This window comes from Panthera uncia, chromosome B1 (genome assembly GCF_023721935.1).
Source record: "Panthera uncia isolate 11264 chromosome B1, Puncia_PCG_1.0, whole genome shotgun sequence".
Lineage (NCBI taxonomy): Eukaryota > Metazoa > Chordata > Mammalia > Carnivora > Felidae > Panthera > Panthera uncia.
The window spans coordinates 120,841,957-120,866,456 of NC_064811.1; the positions used below are offsets into that span (position 1 = coordinate 120,841,957).

The 24,500-nt window shown below is 37.9% G+C and overlaps 1 protein-coding gene across 8 annotated transcripts in view; it reads left to right on the forward strand.

Moving 5' to 3' along the window:
• Nucleotides 1–24,500, forward strand: part of SMAD1 (SMAD family member 1) — an 80,048-nt gene that overhangs the window by 20,068 nt on the left and 35,480 nt on the right. For 6 of the 8 annotated variants that reach the window (XM_049631202.1, XM_049631205.1, XM_049631197.1 and 3 more), the window contains exon 2: nucleotides 11,815–12,397. In XM_049631202.1, coding sequence (XP_049487159.1) covers nucleotides 11,998–12,397 — 400 coding nt within the window. In that variant the 5' untranslated portion in view covers nucleotides 11,815–11,997. Of the gene's footprint in view, nucleotides 1–922; nucleotides 3,316–9,686; nucleotides 10,874–11,814; nucleotides 12,398–24,500 lie in introns of those variants that run through there. The other 2 variants (XM_049631204.1, XM_049631201.1) reach the window with 2 other exon arrangements.

Genomic DNA, 24,500 nt, shown 5'->3' on the forward strand with positions numbered 1-24,500 from the left:
ACTTCATAGAACTGACACAGCTAGGACAGAAACTCTTTTTTTGTATATACAAGGTGTTAAATTAGGTTCCTTGTTTGTGAAACTTGTGTTAATAAAATATATTACATTTTTCAGCATGTTGTGATTTTCAGAGCAGTTTTATGTATTCATACTTAACCCAGCGGGATAGGTGGTGGAATCAAAGTTTTGTGGAAAAGCAAATGGAAGCTCAGAGAGGTGTTTTGTTCAGAGGGCACCTCCTGAGTGGGTGCTACCATTCAAGCCTAGCTCTTTTCTTTCCAAGTGAAGGGCTCTTGTTTTGTCATTTAGAAACAGCTTAAGACGACAGAAAAATTGTAGAGGCTTTACTTGAAAGTGTGGGATATGTGCCCTGATTTCTTATTTTGGATTTGGTCTGCCTTTTGTTTCTATTTTAAAAGTACACAGAATAAATAGTTAACTTTAAAATTCCTGACAATGACAGATCAACAAGTTTTATTTCTCTCACCTGTGGAGGAAGTGGCCTCCACCCAGTTTTACTGAATTAGGGGGGAAGTGATTTTTTCAAGTGATAAAAAGAAATAAAATTCCATGCTCTTCCCAGAGGAGGAGTTCAACAATTGAGAGAATGGCGTGAGACCATATGTTGGTTTGTAAAAGGATATAACTTGTAAAGATGTTTCCTTTGATGCCTGTGATGAATATGGATGTGTTTCCCTTTTAGAGGGTCCTGATTAAATTATTCAATTAAGAGCTGAGCAGAAGGTTCTAAATATAGGGAAGAGGGTTCAGGCTGTCCTGCCTTGTGTGTGTCAGCTCACCCCTACAGATGTGTGTTTGTTGTCATAAACCGCACCTGTGAGATCAGTGGGGAAGGAGAAATATGTTCCAAAAAAATGAAATACAGCAGGATTTTTTTTTTTTTAAAAAAAGGGGGTATTTTTTCTCCTCTGGCTTATTCCATTTTCATCTGAATTTGACTTGTGAATTACTTTTTTTTTTTTTAAACCTGATTAATGGACTTTAACACACCTATTCTGTTTTAGTTACCTGCTTAAAATGTAGATCTACCACTAATTAGAATATGAGAAAGTTACTTGACCTCTGATTCTCGGGTTTCTTAGTAAAATTGAGATACTGATACATACCTTGAAGAATTGCTGCAGGAATCAATAAGATAATGTTTGTAAACACAACCAATACAATGCTTGCATAAGCTAATAATGCAGTTAGAATAATTTTGTTCATTTGTTGGTGGTGAATCGTTCATAACTGACCACTTGTGGGAATTTACCACGATTGGCATTCTTTGCAGTCCGTGAAACTGCTCTTCTCCGTTAACGGTGACTCAGAATATTTTTTTTTCTAAGAGACAACTGTGGTAGAGTTTTTCTTCTTGTCAATAAAATGAAAGTTTAAAATGTCTCCAGTCTTCAGTCTCCTGTGTTCAAGGAGTGAGCACTTGCAGGCCAGATGACTCTGGTTTTTGAGTTGAGGTGAATACAGATGAAATTTATCAGTGTGAGGTCATTAGGACCTGGATGTCTTGAAGTTACTATGAACCGAAGGACATTTTTCCATTACAAGCACAAATTGGAGAACAGGGATTCAGTGGGATTAAAGAAAGTGGTACAACTTCTGGAGGAAGTGGCAAGGAGATGTACAAATAAGACAGATTTGTTTGTGGAAGTTGAGGATGGTAAGAAAATTCCTAAGTGCCTTCAGTCTACTTAACAAGTAATCATCTAATGAAACAAAACAGAGCTGACACTTGCTATTCTCTAGGGAGTGTCTGTGACTAAGAATAATTGACCGCTTGTCTTATAAGCAGCCTAGGTTTGTCAGGATGGAAGGACTTGTGCATGCAGAGCAGAACCAGAAAGCGTTCTTGTCTTAAAGAATTTTCCAACACAGTGGAGATGTATCGGATAGTATATTTGGCACACCTAAATATGTAAACCAGAGTGCTGTCCTCTTTAGAGTCTCATGTAATTGTGACATCCATAAATTCCTTGCTTCACTTTCATCCAAGGGATGCTACTTTTGAAATTATCTGGCCACAGTGTCACAGCTTGCAATGAACTTACGAGTGGTAAGTGGTAAGCTGCTCTTCAGTCTGTGTGTTACTCCTGTCCTTTTAGATTCCGGAGTTTCCCACTCGGTTAACACTGGTGACAGACCACATGGCAGCTCTTGCTTGCATGTCTCCTAAGTCGCACCTGAGAGACTGGGAGACTGGCTGTTAGCATCTGTGTTTTAAGGTAGTCGTAATTGCATTACTACTAAAAATAGGTTTTTGAGAGCTCATCCTCCCTCCCACTGTCACACACCGGTTGCCCGGATTTGGAAAATTAATCTCTGAAAAAAGATTTTTAATGAAAAAATGGCAGCCGTAACTATTCAGAGTCATTAATTAACATGCTTAGAAAGTTGCGAAGTGTTTGGAAGTAACCAAAACAAGGCTTAATAAGAGGCTCACTAAGGTGAAATTTGACTTCTGGATGTTTATAATGGCAGGACTTTGATGCTTTGATCTAAGACCAGCAGAATTCTTCTGTGGTCTCCAGTGGATCTTCATGTCACTTTCTTGTGTAGGAATTTGTTTAAATACGTTTTCTGAGGATTCAGTTGAAGTAGAGTTCCTGGCAGCAGAGTAGGTAGTTTAAAAAGTGTTTTCAAACCTGCAAAAGTTGGAGAGAGATGTTATTCATCCTCACTTTCTTTTTGTTCTAGGATTATTTTGGTTAGTGTGAGTTTTATTTAGCTACATTTGACCCATTTGAAACTGAACATCAAGGGCTAACTGCTATTTTAAAACAGGAAAAATAAATCCAGGGGCACCTCACCTGTTTTTTTCTACAGGTCTAATATCTCAAAACGAAGTTAGTTCCTAATGAAGTAGCTGGGGAAAAGAAATCTTTGTTTGGAACCAGATCACAGAGCTTTATAACTCTGAGGTATTTGTCTGAGACCAAAATAGATGGAGAAAACCCATCTCTGTTTTTATATTCATTGTAATGACATTATACTTGTATAGCAAATTTTAACTTGTTTTTTTTCCTGGTCTGCCTTAACAGTGGATAAGGATGTATCATTTTCCTTAATGAGCAGTATAATAGTCTTTGTGCTTTTGTTAGGCACTGTTTAGAGTTGATGCTGCTTATGGTTGTATTTTACTTGTTCCAGAGCACTGTCTCTACCTGCGTTCATAACTTTTTAACAGGTACTGTTCATAGGATTGTTTTTCCACCCGGAAATGCGAGTGTATGTCCTTCTTCTCCTTCAGTGCTAAGCCAGTATGCGGATTGTCTGCTGTTCTACTTTCTTGGGTAACAGGTAATTTAGTTTTACCAAAAGTTAGAAGTTCTCTATTCCTCAGGACTTTTGACTCTGTAGCCTAATTTTACTTAGGTCTGATGAATATGGTTGTGATCCCCTTCTCTTCCCCCCCCCCCACCCTTGTGCCATTTTGTGAATTTTCTGTCTTACTCTTCCATCAACAAAGCTCATTGCAATTCTTGGCTTAATGATGAATTGCTCTTTATGGTTTAAAATATTTACTGGCATTGAATCTCTGGAGTATTTTTCTTTGCAGCCTTCGTGTTTTTTAAGTATTTTTAACCGTAATCTGTTGTGTCTACTCTTCTGTGATTCTGTGGTTTCTTTGAGTGTCGGGAAGTTTTAGGGTATCTTTGTTTTATCCTTCTTGAGAGTCATGATCTGTTTTGCCAATACTGCCTTTGGTAGGAGTATGCAGTTGACTTGGGTACCCAAATGAAATCAGGTAGACTAAAAAAAAATGGAGTAGTGAAAGTTACATTACAGATCCTCTGGCATGTTCACTTTTTAGCCCTTTATGATGTCTTAATTTAGTCAAGCACCTCAGAGGAGGCAAGAATTCTTACTAGGCCTTAAATCCTATTTAAAGTTGGATGCAAGGATAGATGACACGTACATTTCCATAGTACTTGTACAACACATCTCTGAGGTATTTTACATCTCCATGGCATTCTAATGAGGTATATAATGAAACATCTTAGGTTTAAAAACTAGTGCACTACAAAAATCATACAGTTGGCTTATGATTTCTCTGAAGCCCCATTATGGCTCTTCTTTGGGAGCTCAAGTTTTAACTTTTTCTGCTTATTCACAAGATCATCTGCTTAAGAAGAAAGCTTAGTGGTATAAGTCAGGAAATAATGCACACAGCTTGTTACTTGGAAATACTGGTTTCCTAAAAAAATGGTTCAAGCATTTTTATAGAAAGGTAATTTTTGTAAAGTTGTCTTTTTTTCCTAAATAACTTATCCAACTGTTAAACAGTTTCAAAGTGAAGTTAATCAATACCCTGTGCTTTTAGTTCCTTAATTCCTTTGATCTTTATGCCATGCTGTTTTACCATTAGAGTTAAGACAAAGTAATGAACCAGAGAATGAGAAGTGAAAAAAAAAGTTGCTTGCTTCATTGACAATAGACCATTTATCTTTATTTAGTTCCTTTTTTTTTTTTTTAAGGTACTAGGATAGGAGTCTTTGTTTTTTTTCCCCAGTCACTTTTTGCAGCCTGTATTTTATATTTATTTTATTGTATAATTTAATTATTCCCTCAATATTTAATGGAGCCATTTATTTTGTCTACTTCATTGAATTCCATGCAAGTGCAAGAATTATAAGCCACACTAGTCTGAAGCTACAGAGGGATTTAATTTGGTCATGATCTGTCTCCTCCCTCCTCCATCCTTTTATAAAGGTACTTGTTTTGTACCACTTGGCAGCTACTCTCCCTCTTCCCTTTTTTAATTGTATTTTCAGATACAAATTAGAATAATTATTTTAAGACTTTGTGTGGGAATCTGGGATCTGAAAGGTATTGAATAGTAGATAATGTATTTTGTTTATATTCACACAGTTGGATAATTACATGCTTCTTTACTAGATGAGGCCAAGATAAAGAAAATGTCCATTGTGCAATTGGCTAATTAGGTTTCCTTTAAATAGAAAGCAAGTTACACAGCAGTTAAAGGTATTTTAATTTTTTTTGCTTTTTTCCTTTTAACACTAAGGAATAGTACATGGGTTGCAAAATTAAATAGCCAAGTCAAAAGGAGTATGAGAAGAGTATTTTTCTCGTTTGACTTCTGGCAGTGCTAATAGAAATCCTTCTCATGGGCAACACTCCATAAGGAAAAAATCTGAATTTAGAACACTGTTTTAAACAGGGTTTAAAAAAACGTATTTTTATTATTTGCAAAATCAGATCACAGTCTAAGTCCAACCTGGCTTTAAAAGCAGTTTGTATGTGGCTTGACCTCATAAAATTGATTTTTTTTTTTGTAATTTGCAAATATTTGCATATGGAGGCTTTTTTTTTTAATTCAGAAGTTAAAGTTTTTCATTAAATGTTTGAAAAGTTTAGAAAAGTAGGAGAGACATATTACTAACCTTCCAAATCCAGCCACTGTTAATATTTTGATGTATTTACATAGTTGTTCATGCTACATAACCCATGTTATTTTGTGCTTAAGGTTTTTTCCAAGTTATTACATAGCTTTTATGAACATAATTTTTAAGGGCTACGTAATATTCTATTGAGTGGATTGTACCATAGCTTACTTACCTGTTTTCTAGTTATTAGCTTTTCTCTTTTTCCTCTAAAAAAGATAATGCTTTGATGAAAATCTTTGTGCAAAAACATTTTACCTTTCTAGTTCAGAATATTTCCTTAGAGTAAGTTTCGAAAAGTGAAGTTGCTGGAACAAAAGATAGTATTTTTAAGGCTTTTAGAGGTTCTTTACTAAGTGAGTGAATGATTTTTTTTTTTTTTTTTTTTTTTTTTTGTCAGTGTGAAATGTTTGTATTTGGAGAAGAGGGAAGGAAATCTCTGTTTGCTGACTCATGTTTTTATTTTGCACTTTAAACTGATAAGGCCACTTAGCTTTTGACATAAACTAAAGCAGGAAGTACAAAAACGGGCAGAAAAAAAAATGAGCTGTCTTGCCAAGGCCACAGTATCATGGACTCATTGGTAGGTGACTTGTTTGACTTGTATATTAAAAAAATACTTAACTCAAGTAGACAGATATTAGTCATCGGCTGGCATTTTGTTTCATCTACGCACATTTATACGTAAAGGTTTGTGATCTTGCCACTTTTAATTTTTGTGAAGTGGCATTGGGACAGTCCCTCCAGTTGGCTCCTGCAGTGTTTAGAGGTAGCGGTTTGTTTTTTGTTCTCTGTATGGAGAAGTCTTCCTGTATTAAGGCTATCACCTTGGCTGTCTCTGTGAAACACAGATTAGATCTGTAGGTCTAATCACAGCATTGCTGTGATAGAAAACCTTCCACTTGTCTACGGGATAAGATGTATCACAAGCCCTTCATAGTCTTGCCCCTGCCCTTCTTATCAGCCCTGTGTCATCGCCAGCCACCTTGAGCCCTGCATTTCTATTTTGTGTCTGTTAGAACTAGCAGTTTCTTTGTTTTATTTTTTTAATATAATTTATTGTCAAATTGGCTTCCATGTAACACCTAGTGCTCATCCCAACAAGTGCCCACCTCAGTGCCCATCACCCACTTTCCCCTCTCCCGCACCCCCCATCAACCCTCAGTTTGTTCTCTGTATTTAAGAGTCTCTTATGGTTTGCCTCCCTCCCTCTCTGTTTGTAACTTTTTTTTTCTCCCCTCAAACCAGCAGTTTAGACAAGTGGCTAAAATATTGAGGCTCTCTTAGAGAGCACAGATTCAGACCCTGGCTCTGGCCTACAGCTGTGTCTGTAAACTTTGGGCAACTTATTTCACTTTTCTGTATTTCACTTCCCTCACCTGTAAAAAGAGGGAAACGATAGTGTTTACTCAGAGGGTTTGTTGTAAAGGTTACACTAGTTAGTAGATCCAAACTGTCGGAACAGTGTCTGTCAGGTAGCGATAGCTCAAAATGTTAGCTCTGTTGTTTCATAAAATTCTACTCATCCTTTAAGACCTCTTTGGGAAAACTTCCTGAAATCCTTGGAATTAATTGTTTTCTTCTCTTATATATTATTGTTTGCACTCATTTTAGAGCTTTTCTCGTACAGTGTTCTAGTTAGTTCCTGGTGGGCAAATGCACAGTACATGGGCCTCCGCTTCTACTCCTGTGCTCATGTTCTACGTTGGTATATAGTCACAGTGTGATCCTTCTGGATGACTCCCTGGAGATGGCCTAACACTTCTCAACCCAATCCTTTAGCGTTAGCATGGACACCAACTTGCCGCAGAGAGCGTTGTTGACTTCCTGGCTCTTTTCTCAGCTTGTGAGCCCCTTTAGGATGCAGACATTTTTGCCCCTGTCCCTGTATATCTATAGCACAGTGCCAAACACTTAGCAGGCACTCAGTATAGCTTTGTTGAATGAGTGTCAGTTTGAATAGTTAAAACAAAGGTCTTAAATGGTGGTTCTTAATCTCACCCCGCAACATACTTGCCTTGTATAACCCATCACTGACGGTGTTTGAAATAGCCCCTGGTGATTTTGATATAAACTCACCCCATTCTATTTGAAAATCATTGGCTAAAATATAAAAAAGCGGTTATTGGAGTAGAAGAAAAGGCAATATAAAATAAGAAGAAATACATTCCCTTCGTAATTTGTTATGAGAAGACTAGAAAGAAGTTGTCCTTGTTCTTTTGCAAAGCTAATCTAAAAGTAAATGATTATTTCAGTAGGTACACTCTGACCAAGTGTGACTTTTGATAGCAGCATGGCTTTGTTTTCTCTTTCCTTTTCTGTTAAATGAAATTAATACCAACTTCAATAGAACTGGCAAATTTGGGTAAAACTCTTTACTTTGAAAAAGGAAATAACTGATTCTCTACAGCCCATTGAGTGATATTTTTATTTAGTAATATTTACTCATAGTTTATTGAGTAAAGTTGGAGTTCCACGCTTGGCCTTCTGATTTGTTCAGGGAGCTAAATTATTTATTAAACATTTATTGAGAATCTGCTGGGTGCCAGGTACAGTGCTGGCTCTGAGGATAGGAAGATAATAAGATTGAATTCCTCAGTCACTTTGCTGTAGTGAGGAACGCATGTAGACTACCACAAAGTAGCTCTAGATGTGCAGATTTGCTGTGACAGCAATTAGTAATCCGTATCCTTTTAACTTGCGAGGATCAGTAATGATTTCCCCTTTTATTCCTATTGTTACTAATTTGTGCCTTCACTTTTACTGACCAGTTTTGCTAGAGGTTTGTCCAATTTTATTAGTATTTCTGGGGAAGCAACTTTGATTTTGTAAGTTTTCTGTTAGGCTTTTTTTTTTTTTTTTTCCAATTTCTTATCATTTCTACTTTCTTTGAGTTTAATTTACTGTTCCTTTCCTTTTTCTTGTGGTAGATACATAGACCATTAGTTTTCATCTTTTTTTTCTAATATATGCATTTCAGACTATAAATTTTCCTTTAAGCATGGCTTGAGCCACATCCTGCAAGTTTTGATGTGTCATATTTTTATAATCATTAAGTTAAATATGTTTTTCAGTTTTCACTGTAGTTTCTTCTTTGACCCATGAGTTATTTAAGTGTAATTATTTTAGAGAACGATATTTTTGTTACTGATTTCTTATACTGTGCTCAAAGGCATATTGTTTGGTTTTGATATGTATAGAGATTTGCTTTATAGCTCTTTATATGGTCAATTTGGGTAAGTATTCTATGTATATTTGAAAGTATATTCTACAGTCATTGGGTACAGTGATCTATGTACATGAATTGGATCAAGTTTTTTTACAAATGTTGTTAATCTTCAATGTCTGTTGATTCTTGTTGACTTGTTATATCAGTTATCGTTTTAATCTTCCACTAAGATTATGGGTTTGTCTGTTTGTCATTTTAATTCTGTCAGCTTATGCTTAATGTATTTTGACACTTTTTACATGAAAATTTGAGGTTATGCTATATTCATGGTAGATCAACTCTTTTTTATTTCTTTTTTAATGTTTATTCATTTTTGGGAGACAGACAGTGGAGGTGGGGGTGGGACAGAGAGAAAGGGAGACACAGAATCAGAAGCAGGCTCCAGGCTCTGAGCTGTCAGCACGGAGCCTGACATGGGGCTTGAACTCACAAACCGTGATATCATGACCTGAGCTGAAGTCGGAGGCTTAACCACCTGAGCCACCCAGGCACCCCTAGATCAACTCTTTTAATGTTATGAAATATCCCTTTTTTAAATATCTGGTGATACTTCTTATTTTTGAAGTCTGTTCTTTCTTATTGGATAGTTACAGCAGCTTTTTTGGTTAAAATATGCATAGTATATCTTTTTCCATCCTTTTTCTTTCAACCTTTCTCTGTCCTTTATATTTAATGTGTGCCTCTTGTAAGTACATAGTAGAGTTAGGTATGATCCCCATCCATCCCTACCCATCTTTTACTTGCATATTTAGTCTGTTGATATTTAAATAATTAATGATACTTTTGGAATTAGATCTAAACCTATTGTTTTCTGTTTGTCCCACGTATTTGCTCTGTTTTTTTCTCTTAAATTCTTTGCAGTAATATTTTTTTTAAAAATCCGTATTTTTTAACTTCTCTGGATGAATCATATTTTTAAAAAGAATTCTATATTGTATAAGTTCTCTATTACCTTTTTATAGTTTTTTAAATTATCCTATCATTAGTTTTTTAAATTATTATTATGACAAGACTTATCAATAATAATTCAGTGCTTTATCACAACCTGGGTAATACAGGGACCATAGAACACTAATTTCATTTACTCCTTTCTGTTTCTTTTTGTTTTTTCCATGCATTTTAATTCTATTTTTTAAATACCACAAGAGATTCCTATTATTGTTTTTGTAAAGTTAGTACTCATTTAGACTTACCTTTATTTATCCTTCTGGAGCTCTTCATTCTTTCCTCCATTCCTTGCTTCTTTCTGGGATCTTTTTCCTTCTGTTTCACAAATTCCTGTCAGAAGTCAGTTCTCTCAGATTTTGTATGTTGTAAAACACATTTATTTTACAATCACTATTGCATGATTTTTCCACTAAGTATAGAATTCTAAGTTACTAGTTGTTTGTTTACATTTGCACGTTAATGATTGCCTTCTTGTTTCCATTGTTTCTGTTGGAATGTCAGCTGTCAGCCTTATTGTACTTATTGTAGAAAAATAAGGTGTCTTTTTAAAGTTTTTTGTTACAGGTTTTCAGCAATTTTACTGTGATATGATCCATCAGAACTTGTGGGTTTCTTTATATTTATCCTTGTTGGGATTTGTAGGGCTTCATGGATCTGTGTCTAGATGTCTGTTGTCAGTTTTGGAAAATCCTTGGCCAGTATCTACAAACATTGCCTCTGCAACAGTTTTCTCTCCTCTATTCCCACCAATTAAGATGATTTAAAAAAAAAAAAAGATGAATTCAGGCCATGTTTCAGTATAAAAACTGGTCCATTTCATTTTTTGCCCTTACACTAGAGCATGCCCCTTTGGGGTCTCCCCCTATGAGGCCACTGAAATCTCTGCTTCATTCTTGAGCCCCCTTCAGTTCGGCTACCAGGCCTCTTGCTACTTACAGTGCAGGCATTGGTAAGGGCCCTGAGAAGAGGAGCAGAAAAGAATGTTCTGCTCACTTCATTGCTTTTCTGTTCTAAGCATCTTGGCCCTCTAGTCCTGAGGACCTTGGCTGCTCTTTGATGTATTTAAAATTAAAGTGGGGCGTTTTTGTTTGTTTATATTTTATTACCTTTTAGAGTGATTCTTGGGAGGAGGTTGGTGTGATACATGCTCTACTATATCTTAGCTGGAATTTGTGCAAAGTTTCCCTCTTTAAGCTTTCTCACCTTTTCTGTTTTTGTCTGATGAGGAGTAACTGGAAGGCTTGATTGAGACAGCTGGACTAAAGAATTTGGTACAGTATGTGTTCATGTGCTCCATTCCTTTCCTATCAATAAAAACCAAATTTCCTACTTTACTTGTCCTATGGCCCATAGACACAGGCTTGTTTACTGAACAAATACCCTAAAATCTTATAATGTTTACATAGTAGAAATAGAACTAATTTCTCTTTCAGCATAAAGATACTTGAAGAATAAACCAAAAACAGATGTTAAGACCACTGTATGTTTTTCTGTCACTTTCAGTTTTTGTTGCTTGAGGTCTGTTTTGAAATACATTTTTAGAGCTTCTCAATGAATCTGAGTGTAAAGCATTACAATACTGTTGATAACATGGACTTTTTTGCACGAAGGTGTCTACTGCTTCTATCTCAGAACAGTAACTTACTACTTTTTAAACTGTGTCTCTGTAAAATGGCAACGACCGTATTACCTCACTGTGAAGACTGTTTAAAAAAACTAAGTGTTAGTCTGCTTGGGCCGCCGCAACAGAATACCTCAGACTGGGTGGCTTAAACAGTAGAAATTTATTCTCACAGTTCTGGAGGCTGGGAATACCAAGATCAAGGGTCCGGTCAGTTTGATTTCTGGTGAGAGCTCTGCCACAGGCTTGTAGACTGCTGTCTTCTCTCTGAGTCTTCACATAGCCTCTCCTCAGTGTGTGTGCAAAGCGGGGGAGCCCTTCCTCTTGTAGAGCCACCAGTCTTACCAGATCATGGCCCATCTCTTATGACCTCATTTAACCTTAGTTACTTCCTTAGAGGCTCCATCTCCAAATACAGTTGCAGTGGGGGTTATGGCTTCAACATGAATTTTAGGGAGGACATGATTCAGTCCATAACATATTGTAATACATAAAAGTACTTAAAATAGTACCTGGCCCATAGTAATTGTGCAGTGAATTGTGGTTTTGTAGTAGCGAGTATTTTAAACATTTTTTTCCCCTTTTTTCTTTTCTAGGTGCTGACTTTGGAGTACTTTTTAAAGCACTAGGCATGGTAATTTCTACTTTTTGGGACCTCAAAACCAAGAAGCTACAGGGAATCCTATGTCAATAAAGTGAAATCTCTTCCATTGTGCTTTTGCATTTGGAGACTCCTGTATTTCCCCGTACACAAGGAGTGTAGAACTAGTGTGGTCATTATGAACGTGACAAGTTTATTTTCCTTCACAAGTCCAGCTGTGAAGAGACTTCTTGGGTGGAAACAGGGTGATGAAGAAGAAAAATGGGCAGAGAAAGCTGTTGATGCTTTGGTGAAAAAACTGAAGAAAAAGAAAGGTGCCATGGAGGAACTGGAAAAGGCCTTGAGCTGCCCAGGGCAGCCAAGTAACTGTGTCACCATCCCCCGCTCTCTGGACGGCAGGCTGCAAGTTTCCCACCGGAAGGGACTGCCTCATGTCATTTACTGCCGAGTGTGGCGTTGGCCTGATCTTCAGAGCCACCATGAACTAAAACCACTGGAATGCTGTGAGTTTCCTTTTGGTTCCAAGCAGAAGGAAGTGTGCATCAATCCCTACCACTATAAGCGAGTAGAAAGTCCTGGTAAGTGAGTCCTTTTATATTGATGTATTTAGCAGATTCGTGTTGTTTAAAATACGAAAATAATCCCTTTCCATGTTTTTAGTTGTGATTTTTATTACTTTTTTTACAAAAGTTTATGTATTTATTTTGAGAGGGAGAGAGCACATGTGGGAGGGGCAGAGAGAGAGAATCCCAAGCAGGCTCCGTGCTGCCAGCACAGAGCCCGATACAGGGCTTGAATGAACCATGAGATCATGACCCGAGCTGAAACCAAGAGTGGGATGCTTAACTGACTGAGCCCCCCAGGTGCCCCTAGTTGTGATTTTTAAATATTAGGGGAAAATGTGCTAGCCCTTGAAGATTTTGTACTTTCTAACGACTTAGTCCTCTCTAGTTAATTTTGTGTCTTAGGAGCAAGGCAAAATTGTCATAGCAATACTGAAAACTCTAATTATGAATGAATGAATGAATGGTTTTCTTTCTAAATTTATTTTTTATGTTTATCATTGGTCCTCTGAATTTCTCTAGATAAACTTAGCTGTGATTTTATTACAGAGGAATAAAATTCAGAAAGAGAAGAAACATGGGGTTGCCACCTGTGTACTTGAGGGAAATACATCTTTAGTGCAATTGCTAATGACTTGTACCACTTTATTTTTAAAGGTAGCATCTTTTGGGGGACCTGGGTGGCTCAGTTGGTTGGGTGTCCGACTTCAGCTCAGGTCATGATCTCGCAGTTCGTGGGTTTGAGCCCCGCATCGGGCTCTGTGCTGACGGCTCAGAGCCTGGAGCCTGCTTCGGATTCTGTGTCTCCCTCTCTCTCTGACCCTCCCCTGTTCATGCTCTGTCTCTCTCTGTCTCAAAAATAAATAAACGTTAAAAAAAAAATTTAAAAAAAGATAGCATCTTTTATCATCTCTGGTGGAATTTTGCTCCCTGTGGAGGATATGAGGGAATTCTATCTGCTGTGGAATCATTAGATGCTATTACTTTAGAGGATATTCCTAGTTTTTACGTGTATGACCTTTTTTGAGGGTATAATATGCGTTAAAATTTGTATGGTTTTGCCCTCAAATTAGAATCCCCATTCTAGACAGTTTGCATCAATTGGAAAGTAATTAGGCAGTCTTAAGCACTTAAATATCTCATTGTCAGATTGGAACCCATTTTGTTGATGGATTAGTTATTAATGATTTGTGGTTACCAAGGGTTCCTGAATGAAGCTGTGCATTAGAATCACATGGCTCCCCTCCCAGACATTCTGATTCTGGCACAGCCTTGTAATCCATGTTTTTAACAAATATTTCAGATGGTGTCGAGTAGCTATTGGACTGGTGTTGGAAACTACTATGCTAGATCATGTAGTAACATTCTCAAATAAAAGGCATTCTGTTTTTGTGGGTTTTTTAAAAAAAGTTTTTGGTTTTTCATGGAATATTTAAGACCTACAAAAAGAGTTTAAAGACTAGGGAATAGTATAATAATAAACACCTCTGTATCCACTTAGCCTAAGAAATAAAAGATTACAAATAAAACCCAAACTCTAGGTTTGGCCTCTCTGATTCAGTTTTTTTCCCTTCAGTAACTATTCTGAATTTTTTGCTTAAAATTTGATGTCATCATTCCCATGTGTATTTTTATACTGTTATTATGTATGTCTGAATCCATGACAACACATAATATTATTTTATATGTTTAGAAGAGTTACCGATATTGGAACATCCTTCCACAACTTGTTATGTTCATTCAACATTATATTTTTGTGGTTTCTGTATTATATTCTTTTGGATTACCTTGTCAAGTTCTGTGAAAAATCCTCTGGAAATTTTTTTGGAATTTCATTGGTTTCATTTGCAAAGGATTGACTTAATTTTGCATTTTCTACATTTATTTAGGTCTTTTTCTTTAAGTTTCCTCCATATAATTCTTGTAGATCTTTCTTTAGATTTTTTTTATTTTTATTTTTATTTTTTATTTTTTTTAATTTTTTTTTTTCAACATTTTTTATTTATTTTTGGGACAGAGAGAGACAGAGCATGAACGGGGGAGGGGCAGAGAGAGAGGGAGACACAGAATCGGAAACAGGCTCCAGGCTCCGAGCCATCAGCTCAGAGCCCGACGCGGGGCTCGAACTCACGGACCGCGAGATCGTGACCTGGCTGAAGTCGGACGCTTAACCGACTGCGCCACCCAGGCGCCCCGATCTTTCTTTAGATTTATGTCTAGATAACTAGTTGGTTTTTATTGTATCCATTTAAAAGTGACATTTTGTTAGACTTGATCTTTGCTAAGACTGCATTTGCTTTTTTCCACCAACTTTGCTGAATTCTTATTCTAAATTTTTTTTTTTTAACATTTATTTATTATTGAGAGACAGAGACAGATGGTTAGCATGGGAAGGGCAGAGAGAGAGGGAGACACAGAATCTGAAGCAGGCTCCAGGCTCTGAGCTGTCAGCACAGAGCCCAACGCGGGGCTCGAACCCACAAACCGAAAGATCGTGACCTGAGACGAAGTCAGATGCTTAACCAACTGAGCCACCCAGGCGCCCCTGCTGAATTCTTATTCTAATGCAGACATTCTTTACTAACTATTATATGTGCTGTGAGGTAAATTAAAAAGCAGAAAGTCAACACAGAGATACATGGGCTGTTAGCCAGAAATTGAGATGGAGTTAAGAGTTTTGGAGAAGAAATAAACAGTGTATACAAGTAATATGTACAAACAAGATTATTTAGGTGTGTGATTTTTTTTGATTCACCATAGTAACTTTAAGGAGGTATACAGGGAAGATTCTAATCCTACTTCATTAATGATGAAACTGAAGTCCCTATAAATTTAAGTAACCTGTGTGTCAGACAATTAAGTTTCACTATGTCTTCTCCATCCACACTCCTGCCACTCTTCTCCACCCTTTCAGCAATTCCTCTTGTGCCTCCTGACCCATCACTCACTTCAGGCCAATATCTGCACTACACAGAGAGTTCTTTAAGATGCATGTTATGATCCTGTTATCTTCCTGTTTCCCATTGCTAGTACACAGAGCTCTGCACGTTCTGGTCCTGCCTGCCTGCTGTTCCAGCTTCTTTGCCCGTTCTTCCATATTTTGTGTGTTTGAGTCATATGGGAACACTCTGTTCTTTTCCTCTGTCTGTAACTCGTTTCTCCTCCCTCTTTGTCTAGCTCACTCTTATTTATCCTTCAGTTCTAAGCTTAATGGGTTTCAGCTTTGCTGAGAAGTCTCTCTTGATTCCTCTTTTGCTACCCTCCTGATAGGGTAGTCTCTGTTTCCTGTAGCAATCTGAATTTCTTCATAATTTTCCTCATACTTACACTTGTCTTTTTGTTAGTCTTCCTGGCAAGATAGTAAATAAATAAAACTGTGAGGGTAGGGCCCATATGTATTATTAGCATTTCTACTTTAAGCAGCTAGCACAGTTCAATAAATTTTTTTGGTTGTAATATCTTTGTATGGTCATTTGTCCATTTTTTGGAAATGAGTTTTCAGCTTGCCTATGTCCTCTGAACATCATCTTCCCTTGTTCGTTTATTTCACTACTAACAATGAAATAACACTATTACTAACACCTCTGACATGACGAAAAGTTTTTCTTTAGGTTAAAAATTAATACTGAGATGATTTTGTTGCTCTTAGTAACTTACTTATAGAAGGTTTGTTGGGACAGGGGTGGGATGGGTGGAAAACCAGCTAAAATAAGACATTTGAGACTACAGGTGACATTTTGTCGTCCCCCTCACCCCCCCCCAACTGTTAGCCAAAAATCTTGTGAGGCATGCATAGAATAGTTCTAGAAAACTTTGAGGCTGAGGCCAAGATCTGTTGAATTTGAACACATCAGGATTTAGCTTATATTTTTCATATTATAAAGTGACTAATGTGGGAATAAGAACAAATGGCCTTTTTCCAGAGACCACTATGAAGCAGCCCCTGCACCTTGTGGGGGGAGGAGCAGAGAGAGAGAGAGAGAGAGAGAGAGAGGGAGACAGAGGATCTGAAGCGGGCTTTGTGATGACAGCAGTGAGCCCAATGTGGGGCTTGAACTCAAGATAAGTAAGATCATGACCTGAGCTGAAGTAGAACGCTCAACTGAGCCACCCAGGCACCTCAAGGGGTCTGGAATTCTAAGCTACAGATACACAGCTCTACACGGAATTACTTTGAACTATGTAACAACTTAGCTCAGATAAATTATTTCAAAGAGCAATTTAGCAGTTTAAGCATTAGTTAGGTCTCCCAGACTTGGTATTTTCTGCAGAGATTCCTGTTGAGATCTCTGGAGAAAAATTCAACAAAAACTGGGTGTCTCTAGTTTAAAGGAGTGGTTTTCAAAGTATGTGTTCCCCAGACCAGCAGCATCAGCATCACTCGGGACCTTTTTTAGAAATGCAAAGTTTTTGGGGTGCCTGGGTGGCTCAGTCGGTTGAGCATCCGACTTCAGCTCAGGTCACGATCTTGCGGTCCGTGAGTTCGAGCCCCGCGTCAGGCTCTGGGCTGATGGCCCAGAGCCTGGAGCCTGCTTCCGATTCTGTGTCTCCCTCTCTCTCTGCCCCTCCCCCGTTCATGCTCTGTCTCTCTCTGTCTCAAAAACAAATGTTAAAAAAAAAAAAAAAAATTTAAAAAAAGAAATGCAAAGTTTTAGACCCTTGCACAGACCTACTGAACTGAACTCTGGGGATGGGGCCAGGAATCCGTGTTTTGACAAGCTCTGTGGGTGATTCTGATGCAGGCTACAGTTTGAGAACCACTGGTTTAAGGTACCTAGACAAGTCAAGTCCAGTTGACTAGATGAAGTTGTGTTTTATCGAAAAGAGATGCTAATGGGTTTGTCTTTGAAGTTGTTCGTTCATCATTTTGAACTTTGCATGTTTTGTTACAGATATAAAATTGACCCGATCTTCCAGGACTTCCCTTCTCTCTGATATTCATTAAGATCAGCACTCTGATAAAATGTCATAAGGTGTATTTAAGGAGGTGGAGGAGTCGAGGAGAAAGGAATGCTTTGTTTTTGGCCCAATGCAGGTTTTAGAATTGTGAATGCTTTGTTTTTGGCCCAGTGCAGGTTTTAGAATTGTCCTTTTAATGTTCCTTTGACCAAAAATACTTTCTTTAATTTTTTTGAATATTTATTTATTTTTGAAAGAGAGAGACACAGAGCAGGAGCAGGGGAGGGGCAGAGACAGAGGGAGACACAGCCTGACGCAGGGCTCGAACCCGCGAACCATGAGATCATGACCCAAGCCGAAGTTGGGCACTTAACTGACTGAGCCACCCAGGCGCCCCCAAAAATACTTTCATGGATTTAAGGAATTGTGTTTTTTCTTTAACCTATGTCATTTATTTTGTTATAAATAAAGAAGTCTAAAAATTACAGTGGGGGGAAACCAGAAGTTACACAAGCACTGTGCAGACTTGTATTCATCATAGTTAACAATGGTAAAGAGTGTGAAATGGGAAAGAACCTTTCTGTTGGTGAAAGGTACTACCTTGACCATCACTGAAAAATTTATCTTTGGGAAAGTAAAAAAATATTAAGGATTTCTTTTTCTACAGTGTGTGAACAGTTACAGGAAAGAAAGTTCATGCAGTTTCTGACCGTGACCCTCTTGATGATGTAACAGGTGACTGTTTATTTGGACTTTTAGTAGCCTTTAGAATTAAGGCTAGTTATTAGTGGTTGGGTTAAATATAGGTTTTCCTTTTCTTTACCCAACTAAATGCTGACAGTCGTAAAGTAAGTCATCTAACTGTGGTATTAAGAAGACCATTCAATTGCTATCTGTGGATATTAACATGCCTTTATGGAGACTTCCTGTCATTAGCCTTATTTGTTTTTTATGTTTTTCACATTGTTCTTGAAAACTGTTTTCTGTACTTTAAACTTAATCAACTTGAAAGGCCATATTAAACCTGAATTTGAAATTCTGAGATTTCTATTTCAGTCTTTAACACCCTGTAGTTAACCTTCTGGTGCTTCCATTTTTGGTAAAATGGCTCCCAGCTGTTAAAATATACCTAAAAGCCTCTTCACCTGTTGGCTGTATGAGAGTTTTGACTCTTTATCTGCCTCAGTCACCATGTAATTCGTGGCTTGGTAAATTTTATCTCAGAAAGTCTTAAAATTCTAGGAATGGAGAATGAATTTAGTGTTTGCCAGGGACTGAGAAGGGGGAGGGCAGGAGGGAAGTGGGTGTCACTGTAAAAGGGTGAAAACATGAGGGATCCTTGGGTTGATGGAAATTTTATGCATCTTAATGGTATTGATGTCTATATTGAAATTGTTTTATTCTATAGTTTTGCAAGATGTTACCATTGGATGAAACTGGATAAAGGTTAGGATTTCTCTGAATTATTTCTTACAACTGCATGTGAATGAGTCTACAGTTACTTCAATGTAACTGGGTTACAGTCGGTTAAGCTGAGTCGGTTAAGCGTCTGACTTCGGCTCAGGTCATTATCTCATGGTTCCTGAGTTTGAGCCCCGCTTCGGGCCCTGTGCTGACAGCGCAGAGCCTGGAGCTTGCCTCACATTTTGTGTCTCCCTCTCTGCCCATTCCCCGGTCGCTCGCTCTCTCTCTCTCTCTCTCTCTCAAAAATAAGTAAACATTTAAAAAAATTAAATAAAATAAAAAATAGTGAACCGTGAAAAAGCCCCTAATTCACCTCAGTACTCAATCACACTACTGGTTTTCCTCAAGAAAACCATTGTACTTTGGTAAATGCAGCAAAGATGTTTATGTGTACTTGTTATTTTACACACAGATTATTAAAAAGACATATACTTAAGGATTGAGATTTAATAAAATTAATATTTTAAAAAACCAAAATGAAAAAAATTTTTTAATTGTGTCTCTTCATACTGCAAATGTGGTTTTACTTGAGCCAATGATGACAAAAACTTACATACAAGTAAAAATTTTTCCTTTTTAGGGTTGTGTTAGTATATTCATTTGGAAGATTGGAGTGGAGGAGAAGTATTGACTTTTCCTTCAAGTTTATCTGAATGGTGATACATAGGAGTCTGATAACTGAAGTTGTAAGCCAGATATCAAGATATAATCATCGATCCTGAAGATTTTGGATTAATTAACAAAATTAAGTCTAAAAATTAAAATAAAGCATTATGATGTGTGTATTAAGGTTCTCCAGAGTAATGGAACCACTAGGATATATATAGATATATGCATATAAGAAGTGATTTATTATAGGAATTGATTTATACAAGTATAGAGGCCATAAAGTCCCGTGAACTGCTGTCTATAAGCTGAAGAGCCAGGAAGTGGGTGGTAGAAGTCTCAATCCTAGTCCAAAGGTCTGAGAACCGGAAGCATTGATTGTTTGAGGGCAGAAGATGGGTGTCCCAGTTTACGCTAAAACACACACACACACACACACACACACACACACATGCCTTTCCCCTGCCTTTTTGTTCTATTCAGGCACTAAACAGATTGGAGGATGTCCCCCTTGCATTAGTGAGAGCAACCATCTTTACCCGGTCTACTGATTGAAATGCTAATCTCCTCTGGGGACACACTCACATACACAGCCAGAAAAATGTTTTACAGCTATCTGGGCATCCTGTAGCCCAGGCACGCTGACACCTAAAATTAACCATCTTCCCCTATAATTATCTGCATCTAAATTCTTCATTTAAACATTTATGGCACATATACAACTCCTCACGAACCGTGTTTGCCCAAGAAAGGCTGGTATGTGATGATAGCACAGGTTGCTAAATCAAATAGTATAAGTCGGGCAGGGGGATGCAGTTAACTCTTAAAAGGCTGAGAGTGGTCATAAAAAAGCTCATTCATCTCTAACACATCTTGACATTGTGTTCCAGACTGTGTGGTAGTGCAGATATATATGCAGATATATATGTATATTTCATTGTACCCAGGATTTAAATCAGCTTATAAGAAGACATACACTAAAGTAGAAAGTATTAGACCAGTGAAAACAAAATAAAATGGAAGGTCAAGACTAAGAGGAAAATAAGCACATATGCATTCCATAAGAGTTGCTATGATTGATATACAGCTATATATAGCTTCTACATGTTTGTGTCTTAGTCTGGGTGGTTCTGTAATACTTTTGGTGTAGGAGAGAGATGTATATAATGCTTAGGTGAAAGAAGAATGCTTTGAAAGCTGTAAGAGGAACAAAGCAAAGCATTTGTACCTGTGAAGGGGGGTGGTGGGGAAGAGACTTTGAGGCCCTTAGCAGAGGCTGTGTGCAGGAAGGATACCTTGGGGCAAGGAGAATGTCCCTGGCCTTTGCAGTTGCTCTTTCAGAGTCTACTCAGGGTTCCATTCTTTTGTCCATGTGGAAGTTCTCTTTTGAAAATTCTGCTTCTGTACAAGCTCAGTACACAACCAAGGGGGCATGGAGTTTAGATGATGAATTTTTCTCCAAGATATTATCATTGGTGTTTGACTTGTGTTTGATAATTTTATCATTGGCATCTACCATCTTACTAGAAACAGATGAAGTAGTATAATTATGCATAGGATTTTATACCCAAATCTTTTAGCAGATTCCATATTCTTAAAGGCAAAATGTGAAGTTTAATCTAATTCTTTTTTTTTCCTGAGCAACTGTTTTTAGTGCATTATTTGGGGGCATTGGTATTGTGCTATTTATTAATTGATGAACATAAGAAAGAGCAGTTACAATAGGTTACTTTTACAAAAATTGTAAAACTACATAAATTGAGGTAGATAACTGGACAATTATGTGATTTGTTTCTAGATGGGATTTTCTGTTGACAAATACACTTCAATTGGAAATAATTACGACTATACAGATTATACAAAGTATCTTCCTCATCCTTTTGCTTTCCTGACCATTATCTTCCACTTCATCCTTTTTCTGTCTCTGCAACATTAGGTGGGCAAGAGAAGGTATTTTCACATCTTTCTGATTCATTCAGATTCTGGCACTCTCCCATTCGCCATTGCTAGTTTATAGGGCCAAAGGAACACTCGCCCACTAGCAGTTGTTAAAAACAAAACACAGGGGCACCTGGGTGGCTCAGTCGGTTAAGCGTCCGACTTCGGCTCAGGTCATGATCTCACGGTCCGTGGGTTCAAGCCCCGCGTCGGGCTCTGTGCTGACAGCTTAGAGCCTGGAGCCTGTTTCAGATTCTGTGTCTCCCTCTCTCTGTGACCCTCCCCCGTTCACACTCTGTCTCTCTCTGTCTCAAAAATAAATAAACGTTAAAAAAAAAAAATTAAAAAAAAAAACACACAAAAAGCATGGCTGATGAAGAAAAAACAGTTTTGAAAGCCATAAAAAGTTTGTCATAATAAGTGAAAGATGTAGTTATACAGTAATTGCAATTGTGTGAAAGTAATATTTTAAATTAAAAGGAAAACCTTGGCTTCCAAGGAAGGCTAGCTAGCTTTGGGTGAAATAAAATGAGACCTGTGAGTTGTGCTTTTTGGCTTCTTATCCCCACATGTGGAACATCTTCAAAGGGTGATTTTTTTTTTTTTTTTTTTTGTAGGATTGCGAATGTTTTATGTGGTTGGGTACAGGAGTGACAGGTGATTTGCCCCATGTTGGAGTGCCCTGTGCTCTTGCTCTTGATGGATACTTGCAAACATGAGAGAAACAGAAGGGAAGGTTGGCTTATTTAATGCCTAGGCTGATTATCTCAGTGTTAACTTCTAGCCTCCTTGGTATTAGATATCCAGAGGCTCAAAGAAGACTGGAGATTTCTTTCCCCAAAATGTATGTCTCATCACTTTGTCTTTTTCTACTTCAAAATGGAAATATTCTCCTGAAAAACTCAACATCATGCCTAATAATCTTGAATTAGCCAAATGATTAGACCTCTGTCCTAGTAGTTAGAAAAGTGAGTTTCTTTGGGGAAGAGATTGGGAAGGAAAGAGAAGATGTTTATTTTAAAGAGCAGAGCTGGGGTACTTTGGGCAACCATAGTCTCGAGCACAGTGTGAAAAATCTAAGAGGATCTAGAGGCGCCTGGGTGGTTCAGTCAGTTAAGCGTCTGACTTTGGCTCAGGTCGTGATCTCGCTGTTTGTGGGTTAGAGCCCTGCATCAGGCTCTGTGCTGATGGCTCAGAGCCTGGAGCCTGCTTCAGATTCTGTGTCTCCCTCTCTCTCTGCCCCTCCCCTGCTCATGCTTTGTCTCTCTCTCACTCAAAAATAAATAAACGTTTAAAAAAAAAAAAATCTCAGAGGGTCTGAAGAATAGGAAAGCAAAAAAACACAAAAAATGAAAAACCAACACCCAATGTTGTTAATTTGCCAGCTTGGCAGGAGATTAGTGTAGTTCTTAGATACGGTGTTAGGACTGGTTTGAAAGGCTGCAGACTTCTGTTTCCCCTGAGTTTAGTCTGGTCTGGGCTTCCACTGTGTCAATAGTGATTCTTCCCCATGTGTGGGAGGTGGGCAGATAAACATTTCACTTGCTGCTCACCCTTTCCACATTCCTAATTATCAGTGCCCTCAACAGGATTTCTCCATTCCTGTGACCTTAGCACCGAAGCCTGCCTGTAATACTCTAATGTGAGTCTGCTCTTCATAAAACTGTTGTAAGTGACGTGGGTTGTATAACTAGAAGTAACTGTAACTTCCATGATAAAAGATCTAGAGTCTGGAAACACAGGCCATGTTTAACTAAAAAGATTTAGGGCAACAAAGGACTGTTTGTCAGATTTTCCTCCAAGTTCTTTGTATTGTTTTGGTTTTTAATTTTTACTTATTTATTATGAGAGAGAGAGAGAGGGGGAGAAAGAGACAGAGGGAGAGAGAGAATCCCAAGCAGGCTCTGTGCTCAGCATAGAGCCTGCCGTGGGGCTTGAACTCACTAGTCATGAGATCATGACCTGATCTGAAATCAAGAGTTGGAGCTTAACTGACTGAGCCACCCAGGTGTCCATTTCCCCCAGTTCTTTATATCATCAATTTTATGCCCTGGAATCTTAGGAGACCTTACAATGGAAGAAGGTCAGGTTTACGTTCTGCCTCACCACCTCAGTTCTAACATCCCTCTCAAAGAGATGTGTTCATAGTTCTTAACCCTTCCACACGAAGGAGGCATTTCTTATCCAAGTAGTGGTCTTGTTTATAGAGTCACACATCACTTTTCCCTGACCACCTCCTGCCTGCTTGTCTGTCTGGGATCTTCACTTACAGTAAGGCAAAAGGAGAACCTGTGATTGTTGTAAATGGTTTGGGGGCAGCTTTTAGTAAAGTAAAAGTAAACCTATGTAAGACAACAGAGTGGGGTTGCCTTGTATGTTTTTTCCGTTATGTTTCCCTGTCATTTCGCTGACAGTTATGTCTAGCTAGCCCTGTAACAGATTCAGCAGTATTTTTTTCTGTGACACTTTCTTGGAGTGTCTAAGAAATTTATCCAGGGTATGGTGGTGTGCCAGACAGATATTTAAGTATGATGGTCAAGTTAGGGAACAGTTTTGGGTAAATGCTTTTGAAACAGTATCACCTGCAACTTTTAAATTGGAAAAGGAAGTGCTAATTTTAAAATGAGCTATGGAAAGCAAAAAAAACCCAACAAACTGATGGGAGCATGTCATGACACAGGGGTCAGTCTGAAGGGGCTGCCCCCTGGCTCAATCAGAGATAAATTGATCAACAAAATAATTATGGACTGAAAATAATTATAAACCATTTAGGGATAAAAACAGGAATCCATGCTGATGATAAATAAATCGAGGGGAAAGGGAGGGGCTCTTATTCATGGTAGAATGCCAATTGCTGACTGGTAAATGTGGAGTGGAGTTCCTTAGGATATTCAGGACAGATAAGACCATTTAAAGCAGATATTTATTTCTCTTTAAGCAGATATTTATTTCTCTTTAGTTATAAAGTTAAAATATGGTCAGGAGGAGTCTTGGGTCACAAGGCCTGGACTAGAATTTTGACACTTGATATCTTTGACCTTGGGCCAGTTAGTTGTCCTCTTTGAATTGGTGTTTGCTCACCTGTGAGATAGGGTGTGATTGTATCTACTTTCCAGGGTTGTGGCAAGGATTGAATTAAATAATGAATGTGAAAAGGCTGTATATGCATTCTTGAAACATAACATTGGCTGAAGTAAGGAACATAATTTCC